At 38.1% G+C, this 23806-nt stretch overlaps 1 protein-coding gene across 2 annotated transcripts in view; it reads left to right on the forward strand.

The window, feature by feature from the left end:
• Positions 1-23806, forward strand: part of vgll4b (vestigial-like family member 4b) — a 43602-nt gene that overhangs the window by 9987 nt on the left and 9809 nt on the right. Inside the window, exons 1-2 of one of the 2 annotated variants that reach the window (XM_061727411.1) lie at positions 11368-11751; positions 18921-19146. In XM_061727411.1, coding sequence (XP_061583395.1) covers positions 11670-11751; positions 18921-19146 — 308 coding nt within the window. In that variant the 5' untranslated portion in view covers positions 11368-11669. Of the gene's footprint in view, positions 1-11367; positions 11752-18920; positions 19147-23806 lie in introns of those variants that run through there. The other variant, XM_061727412.1, reaches the window with a different exon arrangement.

The following is a 23806-nucleotide window of genomic DNA, read 5'->3' on the forward strand; positions in this document are numbered from 1 at the left end:
TTACGGTTCGGGCTGAATTAACTTTCGAAGGAATGGCATAAATTTCGCCAAAATGACACAACTAATTCAAAATGGCCGACTTCCTGTTCGGTTTCGGGCATGGCGCCAAGAGACTTTTCTTTCAGGTGCGCCATGATACAGGTGTGTACCGATTTTCGTGCGTGTACGACATACCGCATTCTGGGGCTTGAGGCACAAAGTTTTCAAGGGGGCGCTGTTGAGCCATTTTGCCACGCCCATTAATGCAAACCATTAAATATCAAATTTTTCGCCAGGCCTGACTTGCATGCAAAATTTGGTGACTTTTTGGGCACGTTTAGGGGGGCAAAAAGGCCCTCCTTTCGTCAGAAGAAAAAGAAAGAAAGAAAAAATTCCTACAGATACAATAGGGCCTTCGCACTGAAGGTGCTCGGGCCCTAATAAGTGACCACAATAATATCAAAGCAAAAGAAAAACAAACAAAAGAGAAAGGGCCACCCCGGCACCACAATCACATCGGTACGCTCTCTCAGGTCTACTGATATCCTATGGAGTATACACACGCGCATGCTCGCACGCACACACACACACAGGGAAACAAGGAAGTTAAGAAACAAAAAGGCATTAAGTGAGGGAAGAGCTTATCTCATAAGTTCTTTCAGTGAGTTAGCTGCTGCACGCCAGTTGTTTATGGAAGCCTCACTAGCGCCATTAATCCTAGCAGTTGATAGTTCAATAGACCCCTTTCCGTGTTTGTAAACAAGTATGACGTAGGCAAGCTGCGCGCGCATTGTTGCGGCAGAAAGACGGAGTTCATGACAGTTTACACCAGCCGATTGACGGAAAAAGATCGTGGAAATTACGTTACTAAACTAACTGTGGCGGATGGAAAGCAACTTCCTTCCCGGAGGAAGATATCACAAAGTGGCCCGATGTCCAATGGCCGGATATTCATCTGTATTTGGTTGAGAAACCTAGTGTTTACACTCAGGAGAAGCTGCGACACTGTCAGCAGCTGTCACAGCTGAAGTTTGTAAAGAATTATGACAACTGAATGTTTTGTATACACTAGACATTTTAAGTTATTTTATTATTTCATATTTATTTAATTTATCTTATTATTTTTGTTAATTTACCGTGTCCCCTTTGTTTCTTAATGAGTTTCATTAAGCATTGCCTTTGAATGAAAGCCATGTCATGTGTACCTTTGTCTGTGCTGGCTGAATGAAGTTGATAGTTATTTTTAAAAAAATTAAAAATTAAAAATTATATGAGCTTTATTGTCCATCCTGCATCTCACATTATCACCATTAATTTACAGAAACATATTCCCACTAATATGATAAAAAGAAAAACATTAAAAGGTATATAATGCAAAATACTGTTTTTTAAAACTTAGTTCATTATTTTTAGGTAAATTCATTATTTTTATTTGACGGTTTGTGGGGATTAATATATCTATAATATACCTGAGTTTGATAAACAACACATATAGTGAATATATGTATATTTGTGCAGCATATTTACAGCTGTAGAAGTTGGATGTTTGTAGCTTTAAAAAGAGAAAATAATCAATACATTTACACAATCAGCAAGAAAAAACAAATAATTCCGGTAGTTTATTAACAAAATTTTAATAGTCAAGTAAATCATTAATGGCTGATATTCAATTCATAGTCACAGCTCCAAATCACTGATGAGAAAATAAAAAAATGTCAAGACTTGATGTTATTATTCAGAACCCTTATTTCTTAGATTTTTTCGGAACAACACTTTTACTAAGGTTTGTGAGACTAGCACACACAATAACAATATCATCATTATTCCTCTGGGAATTGCAAAAAATGTATGTTCCTCAGGATTTCGATTTGTACACCCGTACACACAACAGCTGGTGGGCATGTTGTTATTCTATAACGTTACTGCAACTCCAAAAACGCAATTTAAGAAACAAATCTTCCCTCGCTCTATTCAAACTCATGCAACTTCTGCCGCTCTTCTGCCGCAACAATGCGCGCGCATCCTGTGATGACGTAGGCTGGAAAGGGGTCTATATAAATTACATCTAGGAAGGTAAGTGCCCAGTGTCTGATGGTGACAGAATAAGGAGGTTTCCATCATAAGGCTATCAACTTCTTAGCAGCTGTCAGGCCAGCTAGTACAATGCGTTTTTTAGGTTTAGTGATATTAACCTCTGACAGATCAATTACCAAAAGGACAGGTATCTGATACTAAATCAGAAAGCTTGGCTGCCACCTTTGACCAAAATTGGGAGACTGGAGGACAATTCCACATCATTTGCAAAAAAGTACCAGAGGGCTGCATAGAACATAGGCTACACAAGGGATCAGTTATCGACTTCATACAATGGAGTTTACAAAGGGTCAAATATGTTCTGTGTACATAGGGGGTGGTAGTCTAGTGGCTACAGAGGTTCAAGCCTCAGAATGGCAACCAAGATGAACCCCCTTGGGCCCCTGAGCAAGGCCCTTAACCCTAATTGCTCCCTTTGTGTCTCAGATGTAAGTCGCTTTGGATAAAAGTGTCTGCTAAATGACAGTAGTAGTAGTAGTAGTAGTACAAAGTTTAAGTGGATCTGTTGGTGGTTGGGGCTGCGGGAAGCATCTTAAATATTTGTGCAGACCTGTGACCAAATCAGAGTCCAAATTGGGGCAGTCATACCTCCATATTCTGTAAAGTGGTAGTTCATTATAGGAGACCTCAAGGAAAAAATGATAAACTGTGGAAACTACACCTCTATTTTTAATTTGAGTGGCAAGTAATTTGTACAGCGGATGAACAGGCTAGAACGGCTAGTGTCCTGGAGCACCATTCGCCTGTAAAGATGAAACTTGCAGAGTTGCAGATAGAAAAAGAAAGATACCTGTCATACCTGTCGGGCAAATTATACCTGTCTCTAATATCTTGAATTGAAATATCCAGTATTACTATATACCACTACGTTACTCCAGGTAGAGCATGAGATAGTTCTCCCTCCGATTAATAGCCATACATATTTTTGGGATATTCTGAATAGAGTCCTTTTTCACAACAGCAACTTACCTTACCTTATATTTCATATTTTCACTTATACCACTACAGTCACTCTGCTGTAGATTTTTTTAATTTTTTTTTTTTTTGACATTCGTACATTTATATATTTTTTTGTACATAAGGAGACATGCCCTGTTCATTTTTATTCTACTTTATTTCTTGTTCTATTTGAGATTTTCAACGTCTTGCTGCTCAGTTGTCCTGCAATTGCCCTTCGGGGATGAATAAAGTTTTCTGAATCTGAATCTGAATCTTACCGACCGTTAACTGAACTAGTAGCTGTTCTTTTAGCGTCCCTCCCCAATAATTAAAACCTAATTATTAGTCGGCCTGTTGTTGTCATCTCTTTGACCTGCATTCATCTCACTGTGCCCCACTCAAACATTCCTTCAATAGTTTAACTTACTTTTCTGTTGACCGTTGCACACATACTCATGCACATATGTAGACACAAAGGCTTTATGTCACCGTCAGCGCTTTGTTGGAGCGATGCTTGAGGAGGTGGTCATTAAGACTCGAGGGGCAAAAGGCCACCCTGGTCACAAGGTCAAAGATCAAGTGTCGCGGAGTGACGGTTACAGGCCATCAGGTTAAATATAATGAACTCTTGCTTTTTTTCATACACAAGATATCAGATTATATTTGTCCACATGTGAAATTATAGTAAATTTATACAATTGTTATATAAAGTTCACTTTGTTAAGATGAACTCAAACCGATTTACACTCATCATCTGTTTTCTTTCTCCGTGTAGTTGGGCAGAAACATCTTAATAATCACTTTTCTTTTAATTTAGTTCAAATAAAATTGTTTAAATGTATTTGAAGGGTTGGATAATATTTGTTTTTTTTTTCTTCAGTTTTTACACCTATATTTTAGTTTGTAAACCTTGCAGTTGTTCAGATAATTTATTTTTGAATACTACATGAATCCTCATGAAACTTTAAACATTATATCAATAATAATAATAGTAATAATAATAATAATGTTAATGTTCAAGAAAAAAAAACTCCAATATTTGAATTGGCTTTGGTTGTTGGGAGATATATTTTGGAATCAGATCTGAAAGAAAGATCAGGATCAGGCATCTGTAGTTGTTTCACTCCCCCTAACTGGCTTAGAGAGGTAAGAGATAGCTCTATCTGTCTGTGATACACTTTTTGCCTTCTGCTGAAGCTTTGCACCTGCCAGCAAGATGTTTTACTTTTCCCCACTGAGGTGAATATTAAGTCCTTCAGGACAAAGCTTCACCAAGAGTCCAAAGGTCAAGGTTTTTTTTTGTACCATGCAGCTTTCACAGATGGAGCTTCCGACTATTTTAAATACTTCCAAAAAAAAACTAACTAATGTGAAACAGTCAGATGTTCATATTTTGATGCCGTGTTTGAGTTCAGTGGCGTGCTCAGAGCAACTTTTCTTTATAATGCAGTCAAACTGAAGAAAACTCTCCTGGTGTTTGGCCTACAAGTTTACAATTGAACAATCTAGTCAAATTTCACACTGAACAGAAAAGCATCTTAACTAAGTAACATACAGTAAATATGTAGTCTAAACTGAACACGTTGTGTTTACTTCACAATCAAATGAAGTCTGATTATGAAGTTTGATCATAATCAGCTTCATGATCAAACTTTTTAACACCCGTCTTTGCACCTTCTTCAGCAGTCTACTGTATGTCCTACACTTAATCTCAGCAAATGTCAAGCTTGCTGCTCCTGTAGCAGCTCTACTGTCGTAGCGAGGTAACCTTTTCTCAGAGCTCTGCTGACCACACATATTTTACATTCCTGTCATTCTGATAGTACTCACCATAGTTACCGAGAATGAAATGAAATGCAATTCCAGTTTGTCTGACAACGGAGAAGTTCATCTTTATATTTCACAGAGAAAAAAGCATTTTAGCTGAGAGATGGGAATTTTTCTTTTAAACAAAGCCAGTCAATTACCTTTTAAATTTCATCCGCAACTATTACACGTCTTAAAATCCAGCAGACTTAGAAATATCCTTGCATTTTTACTTTATTTGGGGTTGAATTAAGTTGTTTTTAAATTGGGATTGGCATAATCATAGGTATTACAAAAGGATCAATAGACTTTATTAACATAGGGATCAGACAATCTCAGGGATCAGAGGCTTTAGGTTTCAGACTGAGGCTCCCTGCTTTCATTGCCCGGTAACGCCTGCCTGACAGCAAAAGTTCAAACAGATGGTGGGATGCGTCCTGCAGGATGTTTTTTGTCTTCTTGAGGCAGCGGGAGGTAAAAATATTTTCCAGGGCATGTAGTTGCCTGATATTTTCCATGTAGCTTTAATGATACTCTGCAGGGCCTTCTTATCAGCTGCAGAGCTGCTGTTTTACTCCTCAAGGATGCTGCACGTCAGAAGACTTTAAACAGAGCAGTGGTACAAGGACAGTAGTAGGGATTGAGACATATCAGCCTGTCTGAGAGCTCTCATGACGTGTGTTCATAGACGTAGCTAAGATTCGACCAGAGGTTTCACAGCATCTTTGGAGGCACACCACTTCTTTACCACACATGCGGCAAGTTCCTGAGGAGTCGGTACAGAGCAGGACGATTTCAGGGAAAGTCAAAGTTGTAGTGGGGAGTTTATCTGAGTAATACACCGTCTACTGACAGATATTGATCTAATGAAGGCTTCGAGACGATTGCAAATATCACAATGGCATAGTGAGGCTAATGTGGCCACGACTTATTAATCTGACTATACTTTAACATGTAATGAGAATGTGAGTGGAATATCCTCCATGAAACTGATGTCAACACCACAATATGATGTTGTCTTATCTTCAGTAAGATCAGTAGTCAAATATTGTTCTGGATGTAAACATAACCTTTGATTTTTTTATTAATTCATTCAGAAGCAATTTTACTTTGTAGATATTTATTTACCTGCTGTGTCAGCTGTTAAGTTATTACATTTTTAAAAATGATAACTGAAAATATGTAAAAATGTGGATTGACTTTTGTTCATTTGAAATAACATAATAAAAAGCATTTTTACAGACTTAAACGCAGCAGTATTTCCAATGTTTAATCATTTTAAACAGATGAGAATTTTTCTTTTCTTATTTTTCTAAACATTTTAAAGAATATACATTAATAATGTTGTGGTGGTTTATCTATCTTTTGTGTGTTATTAACTGTGCCATTCTATAAACAACCTTTACTTTTTATTCTCAAGTTCTTTACTGATACTGCAGTTTCACCATGGAGGCCTTAATATTTTTAGAAAATGGCCATTCTTCTATATTAACAGGCATTAAAATCTGCGTCCTGGTTTTAAGAAAAATATAGTGATGAGGTTTAAGATGCCAGCTCCAAAGAGGTTTAATGATAAAACCTTATTTGTGAACGATACATGCACTGAGAGCACAAAAGTAGGAAATGACAGAACAGCTTGCTTCCATGCAGTCACCTGTTGTTGTCATTGTTTTAGTGTAACAACATGATACTTCCTCCTATGAGGATCTTTTCATCCAAACGCTGCCAGATAAATGTACTGGTATTCTCTGGTGTCTGCTGTGTAACCGTGATATTTAAAAGGTCAGCATGAGAACTCCCGATTCGCCGAGATAAAATTTGTGGGGAAAAAACCCTGAAGAACTGGTGAACATTAATTTACGTAAAGTATTGTTCTGTAAGCTGCCATTCTGGTCTGTCAAGTGTTTTTAGGTGTTATACTAACCAAAGCTTCAACAGTCTTGAAGTCTGTGGAAAGCACAGAGTTAAACAAACTGCCTCATCTCAAAAGCTGAGACGACAAAATTTCAGAGAGGATAAATATCTTCGATCTATTATGTCACCATGTAAACAAAGCTGGAGTGGTGGTATTTACCTGAGCTTTAGTAAAGTAATCACAAATTTAACCTTTGATCTCTGCTAGTTGTTCTTCCAGCCTTATTTAAAAACTGAGGAAGGGAAATAGTTCTTATTCCTTTTTAATGTGGGTATGTCAACATCTTTTATTTTTGAGTCACATAAATAATTCACAAATCAAGCTTTTGCTTTTGTAAATCTCCCACCCATGTTTTCTCTCGTGCCGGTGTTGTGTCGCAACGTTGACACAGTGTTAATGGAGCATGAGCATGAATCACACCCGACTCAGGCTGGGGTGTTACGATCCAGACACACCCGCTGCCTGGAGAAGCTCTGACCTGCTCAGAGGCAGCACGCGCTTAGGGAGTACAGCACACTTGATAGATTATTGTGTGACTAACGAGGACACAATACAAGCCAGAAAGCAGGAAAGGATGGTACTCATACAACAAATGAACAAACTGGTTCATATGGACGGGTGCATTGATGATCAGCTACCCAAGTCTTACCTTAAGCAGAAGTAAGAACAGAGATCTTTGGAAGTATGTTGCAGCTAGTTAAGTACTGGTAAAATTATGTTTAGTTATGGGACAATTTTGTGTTTCTTGGTGTCATTGCACATCTTAGACCTGAAAGTGAGTTCTCGACCTTTCTGAGTCACACTTAAGAAAGAAACCTGTCGAAACAGTAAGCACAAAAGGTTGTTTCCACCTAGGCCGAGGCCCTGAGTAACACCTAGTCCCAGTGGAAGAAAGAGGTGGAATTTCACCAACTGCTTGTGTAACCATTAATCTACTTAGTATATGTATGTGCCTTACAACGTGCCAGCCCAGAACAAAGAAGCTGTGTTACAGCACTTGCCCGCTTTACAAGCAAATTCTTTGTCAGGTTTTTGAAATAACTTCAAGACTGAAAATAAATGCTGCGTTGCATTTCATGTAACAAGCGGAACTAACCTGACAGATTTATGGTCAAATTCCCTATATGCTTCGATTAATAGTGTAGTAATTGAGGATCATTGTTAAAATGGCATATAGCACAAGTAGTTTTCTGAAAGTATGCTTAACAGAGCAACATGTCTAATTATCCTTGGTCCATTACTGTCCTGTCTGGTTTACCAGATGACACTCAGTGTTTTTGCAAAATTAAGAAAAGTCTGAGGCATGAATTCAAAGTCAATTTTTGTACAAGTGTAAAATACTTGAAATAAGTAAAATAATGAATACTTTCATTATTGTCTTTTTGTGTCTGTCAAAGCTTCATTGAGGATATTGTCGAGTGCTCTTTATTGAGGCTTATAGATTATTGAATGTTTTCCTTTTGCCCAGTTTGACTCAGCACCTCATTGCTTGTGAGAGTTAATATTAACTAATTCATTTTAACTTCTGGGATGGCACATCAGTGCAGTGGTTACCGGTAGTAGTGTAGCCTCACACAGCTAGAACATTCTGGGTGTCAGCCTACTGGTTCACCTGGGGCCTTTGTATTGTCTAGTTTGCATGTTTATGTTGATCTGTTTGGTTTGATGGACATGCCGGGTTAAGTTACAATCCTAAGGCTATGTCCAGTAATGCTATTTTGTTTTAAAATTGAAATTTAAAACCAAACCAATCCACGTTCAGCATGTCAGTTTGCTTTCAGAAAAGCTCTCTGACCACAATATACCACCATAGCATTTTATTCATAATACAGTTTGGCAAATGTTTCCATTCACATGCTTTTATATGCTCTACATAGGGCTACTTTACTCAGTAGTTTAAGTAGTATCTGTATCTGTGTCATTACTTTAATGCCACGTCAACGTTATGTAGTATGATTTTATCTTAATATCGGTGTTGTTGGTATGCTCCGTATTAGTGGACCCTGGTGGGCTTGTAGACCGTTGATAAAATTTGCATGACGCCGGCTTTGTGCACATGCAGATGTGCAAACCACGAACTGACTTTTACTGTCTGGGAGCTTGTGTTGCACACATGCAATTTGCATGTGGGTTCCTATCTCACCTGTTGTTGCTGTGTTTTAAAGCAGCATTGTGTTTCCTCAGACGTTGTGACAGTAAACACTTTTCATTGAAAAGCCTCCACCTCGTGAATGCAAAACTTTTTTTTCCGAATGTATTTATACACTGCTCTCCAACTGAGAAAAGCTGCACAGCAGCTGACTAAATCCTGTTCCAGGTCTAATATGTTTTAGGAAACCTACTTACCTGCAGGAACAGATGTTGTAGGAGCAGTAGGACTAAATGGACTCTGAATAAACTTAGTTTTCATTGTGTGTTAAAAAACTGAAAACAGTGGTTGTCCAATTAGATGCTCTGAGCCACCAAAAGACTGGGAGACAAGAGTGAGGAGAAGTGAGGCCTTTGTGTTCAAGTGTGTGCAAAAAGAGGGGGAGGTGTTTAAACGGATGTGTTTTTGTGAAATGGAGTGAAATGTACCACATGTATGTTCATGTTCATTCATTTGCCATACAATGGGGTCTTATCTTTATATAAGTCAGCACAACAAACAAACACACTCAGACTGATAACACATAAACAATTATAATTTTTCATGTCTTTATTAAACACGTCCACTGAGCGTCCACTGGCACTTGTGGCAAAAGTAAATGAACCCCCTGACCAGTTACTTCCAGGAAAGATAACTGGAGTCAACTGTTTTAACACCTCAAGTTTGATTTTTCAAAGGTGTTAATGGGTTTGATTTAGAGCTACTTTGAATAATAAAAGTCAACAACATTTTTAACTTTGCTGATTTCATAAAAGTAAAAAATCTTTGAGGGCATATGATCAAGAGTGGTTGATGTGCAGTTGGCGCCCAGAAAAATGAAGCAAAGACAAACACACAAGTACGGCTAGAGGCTTGAAGCTATCACTAGAACTGACAAACATTTCTGTTCGTAAGTCTAACAGAAAACCCAAGAGAAGAGCTGCTCACAAATAACATGGATGAAACTGAAATGTGACAGTACTACTAGTAAAATGTTCTGTGGATCGAGGAAACAAAAACTGAATTGTAAGGGAAAATTACTCAGAGGTATGAAAGGTGGAAAAAAAATAAAAGGGTAACACTTAGCAACATCAAAATATCCTCTCAATGGTGAAAAATGGGGGAGGGATGATACTGATTTGGTATTGCTTCACTGCATCCGATTGCAAAAAAGTAAAAATGATTTCCTAAAACATGCTACAACATAAATATGTAATAATAATAATATATAATAATATAATAATAATATAATATAAAATAATATATAAAATTCACCTTTTTGGAGTGGCTCAGTCAGAGGACAAACTGAGCTAAAGCACTTCTGTAAAGAGAGACAGTCAAGGAAATCCTCCTGAATGTGGTGCAGGTCTGACCCACACCTGTCTGTTATTAATGAGATTCAAGGTTCTCACAAATCCTCATCTTTGTATTTGCCCTGCTAATTTGTATTTTGACCTTGTCTTTTTCAATCTTTTTGGTTTGCAGTGATGCTTAGTGAGTGTTTTGCCTGAACTTTTATTTGCAAGTCTGGGTGTTGGTGGATATTTGTCACACAAAACACGAATAACTGGGTAATTTGTGGAAACTCATTGAAAGCACAACCACATCTTATTCATTGTAATTCCTGTTAAATACCCACTTGGGGGTTGCAGTCTTTTCACATAATGTGATGTTTTTTTTCCCTCATCCTCCATGGCTTTAAAAGGTTTTGTCTCTCTTGCCAACTCTATTTCCACCGTTTAATTGATGACTATTAAACTCCATCAAACTCTATCTCGGCCGCCAGGGGGCAGGAGAGGCCCGATCATGAAGTGAAAGAAAACTACTGGAACTTTGATATCTCCTTTTAATAAGCAACAGAGGGACATTTTCTTCCCTCCCATTTATGAATACAGCATTTCTAGTAATGCATAATGTAATGTATATATTAATATTAGTGATCAATAACATATTACTATTGTTGATTTTTTTGTGTGTACCCTTGATGAAGGAAAGTTATTATAAAGTATCTCAAATTATACTAACATTTAAAAATGTACATAATGGATATGTTTTTAATCAAACGTGAAGTCTATTTTTTCTTTATGGAAGACAAGGAAACCCCCTTGGCTTTCCTTACTTATGTTTTAATCCTCCTCCCAAAAGTTATGGCGACTTTATTGTTCTCCTTAGCTGACTTGTAATGTCGTCATAATAACCCTACAGGCATTTAGACAGCTTGTGATGAGGTTAAAGGCGACACTGACATACTTGCTTGGCAACTTCAGTTTTTCTCCGACACTTCATGACTGCCTGGAGGAGCTGTGTGCGTCTGTCGCCCACTTCAGCAGTTTTAAGGCTGATTTATGGTTCCGCGTTACACCAACGCAGAGACTACGGCGTAGGGTACGTCGTAGGGTACGGCGTAATCTCTGCGTCGATCTGATCTTGCGCGCTAAACATCCCTGATATTTGAGGCGCTCCAGGGATTTGGCGAGCATGCGCAGTGCGTCTGCGAGCGGAGTGAGCGAGCAGAGCGGAGCTGCGTGTCAGTGCGGTCCACCTACAGCTGGCTGGGAGGACAACTGACGCTACACTTTTACAATCTCCACCTTTTTCTTTTTTTTTTAATCCACGCTATACATTCGCTCTCATCTAATACAATTATTATCGTTAACTCATAAAAATACGTTTGTAGGACGTCGTTTTTTTCTAGAAAACTAAAGTTGGAGGCTGGGCCTTTGGCTTTTTGAGCGTCGCTTGAGAGTAGTGGAAGAGAAAAGCTGGTCTTTTTTTTTGTTGTTATTTTTTTCAATGAAAGGTCGATAAATGCTACTAACGAAGATGGACCTGTTGAACTACCAGTACCTGGACAAAATGAACAACAACATTGGGATTCTCTGCTACGAAGGTAAAACTAGTTTTTTGGAGCTGTTTCGTGGGCGTTTTTATGGTTGTTTTTAAAACTTCGACTTCTCAGTTGCGCCTTGAATGAGAGTCGACGGCGTAGTAAAAGTCTCTCTTGTAGAGCAATCTTTGAAAGCTACAAATGTTAATGTTTATTTGTTTTAGTTTGTTGCTGTTCTCTGATATTTATATCTAAAAAAATGTCTTTGATTTTATATATGTAAACCTTATCTCCTTTTCTGGTTTAGTTTTGCTATTGTTAGTTTGTTTGCATGTAGGACAGGCATTAATATAAGCACTATGTTTCTGCCTGTGCCTTTTCAGTCACTATTTTTTCAATAATGTTTGTGTTTAATGTTTGTAGTGTGATGTGACTGAATAAAGAATTTCAATCAATCAATCAATCAATCAATCAATCAATCAATCAATCAATCAATCTCTGCTAGTTCGCTGTTACTTTCAACAAATATAGATAGAAAAGTAGTTTATTCTTATGTTTCTTTATTTTGTCAGTGTACACCCTCTTGTGAATCTGTGTAAACTGGCTGTTGCCCTGCAGCGGTGAGTCCAGCGTGAAGCAGGCTGCCTGTATTTTCTTGTTCTCTGAACGCCTGCAAGTGTGTTTATTAGTGTTGTCTTATCTCGTCTTTATTATTGACTAGTGCTCAGAGATCAAGGGCTGTTAAATAACGCTGCAAAGGCCTCTGTTGATTTAATATGTCACATATCCCCACTTGTATTAGTAGTTCCACGCTTGTACTGGCTCAGATCTGAATTCTGGTCTTTTCTGGTTACATTTCTCATATTTAGATGAATGAGAATCTCATTCAAAATGTGTTCATCGGTTGTTTTTCTCTTTGTTATTTTGGTTAGTCTTATTCTGGAAGGGTTTGAGTTGTTTTGTAGACTACAAAGTAAGTGCGACTTTTGAAGCATTGTATTTTAAGTTGCAGAGGAGGAAGAGTAAGTGACTTTGGGCGAGCAGCACCTTCCTGTGCTCTGCTGCAGTTTCCATGTCAGGTGTTGGAAGAGTTTTGGCCTGTCTGGGAGCTAAACCCTTTCATATTTCACCTGTCCTGCATTTGGCTTCTACAGTAGCATGAATGAAAACATGCAACAATGCAGAAAAAACCTCAGATTTTGCTAGCAGCATCAACAAATGATATGTTGTAATAAAAGCAGTGTTACCATTAACAGGGCTGAACACAAATTGTCCTGTAAAAAGTTAGTGGCTTTCCAAGGTGGTATCTTGATAATATATCCAAATAATAATGATGATATTTCCGAATTTGACTACGATAAAATACAAAGACAAGTAATCCTTGACATTAATGTTTATCAATCATTTGCTGTTTGGGCAAGTGACTTGTATCATGAAATATTCACAATAAACAGATCTTTTGAAAGTAATTAACATTTGTATGTTTCTGATTCCATCAATCTTGACACTGTTAGAGATGCCATCTACATGGAGAGCAGTTTTTAATCATATTTCAACTTCAGTCAAAAGTTGTTTGAGTAATAGTAGTAACCCTATGCTAATGCTACAAGCTAACAACAAAATAGCCAGCACGGTCACAAATATGTTCACAACATTAATATTTCATTATTTGTGTTTTTATTGTAGCTAAAAAACCTTGTTTTATTGCTGACAGTTATGTTCGAGAAGGGCCAGCACTCATCTTTGTTTATAGACATTTTGCATCGAGTATTAACTCTACTTTAACTGAAATGTAATCATGACTAGGGCTGCAAATCTTTAGGTGTCACATGATTCCACTCCAAGTCTTGAGATTCAATAAAATCAGTTTTAAACAATTCTCTGTTCAATACAAGAGTGCAAATTTCGATATTTAATCAAGTCATCTGCTTGCCAAGAAAACTGAAGTTTAAAAGCAGAATCAATTACATAGAGTATGGATTTATCATGTTTTAAATCGGCGCTACCACAGTCCTCAATTCCCATTAAAATGTTGGTTCTTATGGGAATTGACTTTAACACTCTGATATGGTCTGAAATAGATGGGTAGCTCAGTTCTGTTCAGTATATTGGTGTGATTGTCCCGATTCTAACAGATCCAGGGGAACCTTTCCAACTAATGGTGTTCATATTTCCTTTGTTGCTTGGCTGTATAGTCATTATACTCTGCTTTTTCATTATTTGTTTGTTTAATTTGCTTTTTCCAAGAACTTGGCTAAACTTATGTGGTTGGTGGAACATTTTACACCCAAACCCAGTCAGTGATCGTTATTTTATTGCACATTGTGTTTGAGGGTGTAACAATCGTTGTGTGAGAAGGACAGAATCTGATAGGTCGACAACTCACGAACGGAAAAAAAGAACCAAAACAAGATCAAAACAGTTTTCATGAAGGGAGAAAAAAGAATAATACTCATTTGTAGTTTCCCAATCAGACTACTGCTTTAGACTTTTGACTTAGCAAACAGAGTTTAGTTGCTCTAGACATGTGGGCAAGCATTAATGCAAGCCTTGTGAAAACGTCAAGTTTTTCTTCTTTCTGATCATCTCTCGTTTAGCTGTTTATCAGCCCACTCACACTTTCTGTGTTGAAGTTGGTTACGTATGACCATCTTGTAATAACGCCTCTATTTAAACTTTATGACTCAAATCCATTTGACATAGAGGAACATGATGAAATCTGCTGCCCCTGCAACCTGGCCCCCAGATAAGCGGATGAAAATGGATGGAAGGATGGAACATGATGAATTCTGACTAAGTTTCTAAAAGTATTACCAATTGAATGAAAATATATTTTTTTATAGTTTTGTGTATCATAAAACCCTTTACCAGCAATGATGCTTGATGCTTTACCTGAAAATGTTGCTGTTACTGTATATCTGTTTGTCAAATTGGAAATGAGTGAAATGTGAGCTTGAGCTTTGTAGTGTGGGTATGGGTGGGTACACTTGAAGTCTTACAGACAGTTTTCTTAAAGCTTGCACTTCTGTACTTTGAAGATTACATTGCATTGCATTTAGAAGATGCTTTTATCCAAAACGACTGTTGTGGCCATTTGTGATTCAACGACTTGCAACAGAGGAAAACAATCAAGCCACAGTCAGGCAACTGTTACAGTCAAGGAACAGTAGATTTCTATAATTGAGTAGCTCTAATTTTGTCTATGTTAGTTTGAAACTCGGTTTTTCAAGTTTCCCACTTGAATTTGTGGATTCACCAGGTGCCACTTTGAGATGACAGTGTTTTCATTTTTTCTCTTCTTTTTGTGTTTTGTTTTTATCTGACTGCTAAAATCTACTTCCTTCATGTGCGTCATTTAAAAAGGAAGGTGGGGGGTTGGTGAGTGAAAAGAGCTTAGCAGCAAAAAGAATGAAAGAAAAGCCCCTCAAGTTCAAACATGTTAAGCCAAGAAAAGGTTGGAAGAGCTTTGTGCTACCGTGGGTGTCCTGGCTTGTTATTATTGCTGCAGCACACCAACCCAAATGCATTTTCTGGCAAATGCACATGCATGCTCACACTGGTACACTGTCCTCACAGCTTCAGTTCTTTTTTGAAGCCCCACACTTTGTTTTCATTGTTGAGCCTGAACAGCACATGCAAGTGTGACACTGGGCTAACTTTACCGTGTGTAATGGTACATCCTGAGAAGAGTAAAGTATCTCAATGTCCAGTTTATGAAAACACTTCTGCCTTTTTAAATGCCTCGCAATATGAATTAACACAGTATGGAGCCTAATGCCTTTGAAAAACTATTCATGTAAAAAGTGTAGTGTAAGGCATTGAGTTTTATCTAGTTGTATTCATATATATATTTGTACAATTGCACATTAAACTAGTCTCTGCATTAAGAGGAGATGTGACATGTGTTACATGCGGCTCTGATTTCAATACTTTTGATTGTAAAACACAGAAATATGAAAGTGGGTTTGTCAGATTGATTTAGGTTTCAGTTAATATACCTGGTATTAACATTACAACTGAGATTAGGCTTGTGTGTTTATGTTCTATATGTGTTATGCTGAAAGTTTAGCAATATTCCAGGTTTTAACCAGGTAATGGAAAGGCATAATTTGACTTGTTAAGTGTTGTTAATATAAGACATGATAAGCACTCCTTTTCATGTCAGTATTTATTAATTAACTTCATTTCTTTGTGTAGGAAAACTAAGTTGTCTTGCAGCTTGTTGATGGATGTGTCAGATTTCAGAGTAATACATTTTACTCTGATTTATCCTTATCAAAATATCTCAGTCATTTACCGGCAGTAATACAGCCATATATTATAAAGGGTAAATGTGCAAAAGGAGACTGGATTAAACGCTTGTAACAAAGACGAGGAGCAAGACAGAATATCTTTCTCATCACATTTGACATTAATACCAAACTACAGTAAAAGTTCCTTTGTTATACCAGCTGTAATTTTATGTCTCCAGTTTCCAACCAAACAGTGTTCCCATTTAATTTTACATCATTTTGTTATTCATTTGAGAAAATGATATTGGTGATATTTATTTTAGACAAGAAATGTAGCCATTTGTATGTTTGTTCTTACTTCATAGCCACCCATATGATTGCCTCATAATGTTTTAGTTGTATGTCTTTCTTTGTTCATCTGTGTCACTTTCTCTCTCTGTAAAGCTGCTATCAGCTGTAAGCCTGTCAGTGAGGGGTGTGAGGGAATGCTGACCTTCTCTTTTTGCTGCTGAGCAGGAGAGAATAAACGAGGCTGAAACACCACCTCAAAGCCATGTTCTTTTGTCAACTTTTGTCCATTTCTGTCTCTCTGTCTTGCTTTTAGTTGAATTTAGGGTTGTAATGTAAAGCTTATATAGACAAAACAACGTCTTGGAAAAAAATGAATTTTAAATGTATTGAATATTAAATAGATAAAATCTCTCTGGACTACGATGATATTTGCAAACCAGCAGGGAGTTGAGGTTACTGAGAAACTTGGCCCAAAATAACTACTGTTTGCAGCCATGGAAGACATGTAGGGACTCATCTTTTTTCTTAATATCCTTTGGGGGAAAGGAGCGAGTCGGAAAAAAAGAAAGAGAGAGTTTGCCTCCAGTTTGTAATTCAATCCCATCCTTATTCCAAACCGTTTGAAGTTTTATCAGAAGATATAAGCTTTGATCATGTAGACCTAATGAACTGAGCAAGCAGAGAGGAGAAGAGCCAGATTGGATTTCTTTATTAATGCCCTTTTTTCTTTGATTGTATGCTGGTTTAAAGAAAAAAAGTATGTTTTGAAAGGTTCTTAATAATATGAGCAAATATGTAGAGTAACCTGCTGCACTGTAAGTCATTGTGTCTCATATGCAGAGTAAACGCTACTCCAAGTGTTCTCATAAAACACGGCATGCTTTGTTTTTAGTTATGATGTGAGTTTATCCTTTGATGCAAGGATAAATTGCAAAAGAAATGGCCAAATTGTTTTGCTCTTTACTAGCAATGTTGTTATCATTTTGCTCCTTTGCCTGTTTCTGTATGTTATTGTGTCTGAAGCTGTGTGTGTCAAAACTTTACTACCTGTAAAACACCAACAGCATGATTAATACTGGAGGTCCCTCATGGGGAAACAGGGTTTGTTAAAACACATTAGACTCAGGGGCAGAGTGAATCAGACAGCCCCCTCACCATTCCCTTAAAACTAACTGTTTTGAACAAGGCTGTGAAGACAGTGAGCTGTAAAGAAAGTGGTTGAAAAAAGTTTCTTTGTGCTTTCTCCCCGTAGTATTTTGACTGAAGCATGTCACAGATACTTCATTATTTCATGAACTTTTGGGGAAGGAAAAAAAAGACTTATGTCCTTTTTTTAAGCCAATATTATCTTACTCAATCCAGTCAAATGTTTTTCTTGCTGCAGAGAAACACACATTTACTCTTTGTTGAGGCCTCACACACCGATAAGCTATTGTGTGTCCTAGATTCTGATTGGACTATGTGGTGTCAGAGTCTTCCTCCTTTATTGCCATCCTTCTGCCCTGCCAAAAATAATGATGTCACCCTTGTTGCCATGGTCACAGTAGGACGAGCAGGAACAAGCCAGAAAGAGGAGGAGCTGCTGTTGTGTTTCTGAGGCCATGCAAAAACTAAACATACATCTAGGAGTTGTGGAGGGATTAACACAGTTTATTACATTGGTCTTTCCATTGTGTGTGTGCTGTTGTTTTGAATTATTTATTAGTTGTCAGATATATTTATACTATTTTTGTATTTAATTACTTTGCTTACCCCAAAGGATGAGTTTGATTATTCAAAACAGTTCAAGAAGTTATTAAATCACATATGCACTACTGTGCTTTTCTAATGTGGATTTTCTTTCTACAAAATAAATGGGCGAGTAATTGACTACTAAATAGTCAGCACTTCATTTTGATTACTTTTGTAATACCACATCTAAATTCAAAGAGAATCAAGCAGTTGGAGCATTGGCTAAGAGAAAGCAATTTAGTGTTACTCACAAATGTGTTTCACTGTCGCTTGCTATTAAGACAACTGCAATGGGATGGGAGATTTTGCCTAGCGCTTTATGTTTTGTTTGGGAAAAATTGGATGGATACATGAGGCCGAAGCAGTGGAAAGTCCCCGTGCTGAGACAGAGCCAGTGGTAGTTTTCCTGATTCTCATTTGGTTGTACTCCCACTCACTGACAACTCTGTAGGCCCTCTGTACCAGAACAGGACTGCAGATAGAGAAATGCTTCATACCACACACACATGCGGAATCCATCCACAACTATTTCTCCCAAAACATTCCTGACCAGATACTCCTCTGCCTATGCCAGATATTTATGCCCTGCTCAGCAAACTGTATAAGTCAACAAAATCCAAAGTATGAGCTGAACAGAACTTGGACATAAAAACACACTGTCATGAAGTAGTTTTAAGGTCGGCTTGTCTAAAGAGGCAATTTAACAGCTATCCGCTTCTTGAAAAGCTATAAAATTGATCTAATACAGTGATTTACATTTAAGTATGATAGAACTGGAGGCGTAACCTTGTGGTTTGGGAACAACTGCACAACAGTAAGATCATTTTTAGTCATGTGTGGACTTGACTAAATCACATTCAAGGTCATATTCACCTGATATCTGACTTGCATAATTTACAGTGCTTTGGTAAAGAGCTCCGGCATCTGTAATGTGACTGATTCTCTGCTTTTCTCCCCTTGTTGGTTTTCCTTGCGTAGGTGAAGCAGCTTTGAGAGGGGATCCCAGACTCCAGTCCCTGTCTCTATCCTCGTCTTCCTCCTCTTCGTCATCATCATCCTCCTCATCTTCTTCCATCTCCAGCCACAGGACTGGTCCTCCTCCCATCAGCCCCACCAAGAGGAAGCTGAGTGGGGACCAGGGAGACAGTGACATGGACGACAATGAGCATGTGGCAAAGATGAGTCGACTGTTTGCTTCACAGCTGTGAGTACACAAACTGAGACGCACGTATGATTAAGCAGGTGTTCACACACATCCATATTAAAAAAAAAAGTAGATTTTTACATTTTTGTTTGATAAGATAAATATCCCATTATCAAGTTTTCTTTTTTTCCTGTTGCATTATATGGTCTGTTCATCTGTCTTTCTCTATTTCTCTTTCTTGCACACTCTTTACCTATTGCACAGCATTGCTTACCAAAAGTTGGACATACTGTTTATATGTACAGAACTGAGTTTTTCTTTAATTCCGTTATCTTTTTGTAATTTGCCTGTGCATGAACATGCTTTTATTGGCTGCATGTAAAGATGCACCAACTTTCTTCTCAGAATTTGGAGTCCAGGTTTGACTCTGCAGCGTTATACAAAACTACAGCTGCAGATTTCTGGAAGCTTGGACGCAGGGTCTGCACGCCAGACTGATTACTCGAAATGTTTCCGCATTCTCACTTACAGGGATTCCACTGAATCTGGAGTGCTGCTTGCTGGTGAAGGATTGCATGGGCAGGGGGGAATGGAGTCAGGGGCAGTAATTACTGAGTCAGTCACAGGACGCCAGCCGTTGCTATTTATTGCAAGCAGGCAGGGAGGTGTTAGGTAGAGCTCTGCAGTTTTTCAAGCATGTTAGTACGTCCAGATTTACACTTTTCAACCAGATGAATAATGAAGTGACAAAATGGGACATAGTAGATGAAACACTGGACGGACTGAAAGGTAGTGTAGAATAGTGTGTGGTTGTAATGATTTAATGTAGCTTTGCATGTACAAATGCAATGATGCACGTGTGAATGTACATGCCCAATAAAGTTACAGAATCTAATAGGTATTGAGCACTTAAACATCTTTGAATTTTTAAGACAAATGGAAATCTGGCTCATCCTGAATTGCTGAGAGGTAGTGATAATAATCACTTATCTGGAAATTACCTCTATGTTGCATATGCTCCAACACTGTGGCACAGTGTAGCTTCATTTAATACTTTATATATGACATACTGTATAAATAGCACCCAGCTGATGGTGAGAACACGGGCTCTTATTTTTCTTTTTCCAGAATGAGAGTGACGTTTCCTGGGTGGGCAATGCTTTGGGTTACATACTTTTTAGTTTTACTGGCATAAATGGTATGGGTCATTCCTTAATCTTGTGACCATCAGAGCTCACATAACAAGTGATTAGCTCACATGTCTTGACATTTGTACAGTCAACTTGTTTTCTGTTATGGATGTGATGGCTGTGGGAGAATTAACAGAAAATCAGTGAAACCAAGGCAGTAAATCCATGATTCACTTAGTGTACTATTCCGTTGTTGCTGGGGTGTTTTCACTGTGTGATACATTATATTTGCACCGTGTGGTTGACTTCTGCATGAATTCATAACCAAATGCTCTCACTTGTGCATCACGAGTTGAATGTTATTTTGCAAGTCTTTGTGCCAAAGCATAAAAGGACTTATTGTCACATCGGCTTTATTATGTCTCACGGCCCCATCTAATAAAGTCTCTCAAAAATAAAGCTGATGCTAATCTGGAATATTTCAAGCTTTTCAGGCTGCTTATTTTACCATGTTTGTTTCCTAGACAAAAGCCATAATCCCCTTATTTAATCTGCGTTTTAATCATGACCTTGAGTTCAACATGGGAGCAAAAGTAGAGCTGTCTAATTCACGTACACATAGCTTCATCCTGGAGATCCACTAGGTTGATGCCCGAGGTTTCTTCTTTCTGTTTTTTTATCAGGTTGATTTGAGGTTTGTTTGACGGTATTCTTTTTCATGGTGAAAGTAACTGTTGAGTGACTTGTTGAAACCTTCATTCTGAGTCACTACTTTGTTTTCTCCCTTTGATTTAACCCATACGATCTTGCAAAAGTGATTAAGCTTTATTTGCGCGCTCACACACGCACACACACGCACACACACACACACACACACACACACACACACACACACACACACACACACACACACACACACACACACACACACACACACACACACACACGCACACACACATGCACACACACACACACACACACACACGCACACGGACACACACGGACACACACACACACACACAAGATGTCTAGAGATGGTAATCTGTCCTCACTAGCAGTTGGATTTTTCTGACTGTTTCTAACTGTGCAGCTAGATTTTCTTTGTTTGTGCTCTTTGTTGGATGTTTGGAGGCTTTTGTGTTAATTCTTTCAGTTTCTAGAATTTTTTTCACTGTTTTGCTCAAATGTGTGTTTCTCCGCTGACTAGATAGGTTGTAAAATAACGACTTTGCGTCAAACTGCTTTTAGTGGCGTTTCTTTTGTCTGTAAACTCATTTGTATTTTTCGGTGAGTGCTGACACAGACACCTGACACCCCTGATTCTAGGTGGGGCGAAAGAAGGTGGGCGTTCAAGTTTCCTTTGTTGTCTAATCTCAACAAGCCAAAGTAAGAGGAAGTAGCTTGTCTAGGTTGGAGGAGGAAGAACCGACTCAGGGTTTTAATGAGGTAGAATTGAAAATGAATAGATAAAAAATGAAGACGGATGAACTGATTTTACCCTAATTAGCAGCCAATGTTTTCAGGGTTGTTGCCTTAAGTCTAGCTTTCTCATTTTTTTTCCCCTTTTAAATCAATTAAAGTTGTTTTATATTGCAATATAGTAAAAAAGTCTGAAAGAGTTTGACAATCCGCGTGGTAAGCTTAAACATGGAAGTGCTCTCTGCCTGTTTTGTGTTTGCATCTGTTCATGAAGGCATGCACATGTGTCATGTCCGTCTATACACGCTTGTGTGTTTTCCCGTCGGAGAGAAAGTATGTGTGCTTGTGTGTGTGTGTGTGTCTGTGTGGGGTGAGATCAGGCGACAGGGACTACTTTCTCATTTTCTCTGAGGAGTAGGCGGAGTCTTGAACAAAGAAGCCTTATCCTGTCTACTGGAGCTTGTGGGCTGGAAGCTTGCTGCCACTTGTTTGCCTGCTCGCCACTCTCCACTTGAAGACCCGCCAGCCTAAAAATCCTCGCCTGTTTCATTCCTGCTTGAACATAAGAGCCAGAGACACAAGTCACTCTCGCACAGGGATAACACTTTAAAGACGTACTGGAGACCTGCCTCCATTCTCCAGCTGTGCATTCACAACAATCCCAGGAAGGCGCAATATTCCCTCCCAAGTGTGTCCTTTCACAAAGTATTATGTGCTTCGCAGTCTAAATACGACCCCTTTTCAGTAGTTGTTGGCCTACAGTGAGCATCAAGTCAGTGTTGAAACAGTGCTGGGAAAACAATAAAAATGGATTTCCTACCTGGTTATTTGTGAAGGACACACACAGCTGTGCTGGCCTCGTTTTCCCCGTTGCTTGTAGAGTTTGTAGAGATGTTACCGGAGCTGGAGGACGGAGCATCAACGGGAGGGAGATGCTTTTCTTTTTTTTCTTTTAAACAATTGTCTTACTATCTCCATGGATGGATGGATTTCATCCTCTTACAGCATCGTTACTACTAGGGCTGTTCGATTAATCGATTTTAAATCGTAATCGCGATTATGTAATTAGAACGATGTTAAAACCTGAAACTCGTAAAATCGATTTTTCACTTTTTTTTTTTTTTATTTTATTTTTTTAAATTGGAAATATAACTTACTGTATGTTTGCAAGTGCTGATTTGCTGATTTTTTTTCAGAGATAAAACCTTATATTTTATTATATTTTTTAAAACTTTTTTTCAACTTATTTTACAGAGTTTTGCACTTTATTCATTCATTTTGGGCCAAATGTTCAATAAAAAAAACAGCATATTTGAAATCATTTCTTTGCCTTTTGTCAATTCACAAAATAATCGTAATCGTAATCGTAATCGAAAATCGGATTTTGAGAGAAAAAAATCGAGATTTTATTTTTGGGCAAAATCGAACAGCCCTAGTTACTACCTGCCGGGGTGGTACAGATGTGGAACGTGATGTCACACTGTTCCACCTCTGGTGCAACGGTGCAGAATGATACTGCAGAAAACTAAGCTAAATCTAATAACGTAGAATAAAGCGTGTTAAATAAGCATTTGTTTATATCACAAAATATTTTATAAAGTACCAATAAAAGGTGGTGATCAGAAACTACAGCTGTCATCTACTGGGAACTTCAGCAGTAAGTTCTTAGGGAGGTTTCACCAGTGGAGAGAAAATAAGGGAGGAAGAGTGTGTGTGGATATATGTGCGCCCAAGGCTGGGGAAATCATTGTTATGCTCGTGCTTTATAAGCACTTATTTATGTAACGAGTATCTGTGGAAAGGCATTATAGAGTTGTTATTTTTCTTCTCCCAGTATGTGCATCATGACGTTGTTTCCTTTGCCTGTGTGGCTGTCCTCACATCTAGTCTGCCCCAGCTTTGATAAGACAATATTATACATATGCATGATTCATAATTGTACATAAGAGTCTTTTCCAATAACTGTAATAGTCTTTAGAAGACATGTTGAAGTGAATTTCCTTGGGATTTGGATTATTTGTCAAAAGGATCCACATTTTATTACCCATCTGTACTGCTCAAAATAGCTACTGAGGCATAGACTCATCCCAGTATGTATGTATTGTATAAATGTACACAGACTTTTTGCAGACCTCACAGAGCCTGGATCTGGTTGAGACTTCATCCTTTTT

Source organism: Cololabis saira, chromosome 8 (assembly GCF_033807715.1).
Source record: "Cololabis saira isolate AMF1-May2022 chromosome 8, fColSai1.1, whole genome shotgun sequence".
In the NCBI taxonomy this organism is placed as follows: domain Eukaryota; kingdom Metazoa; phylum Chordata; class Actinopteri; order Beloniformes; family Belonidae; genus Cololabis; species Cololabis saira.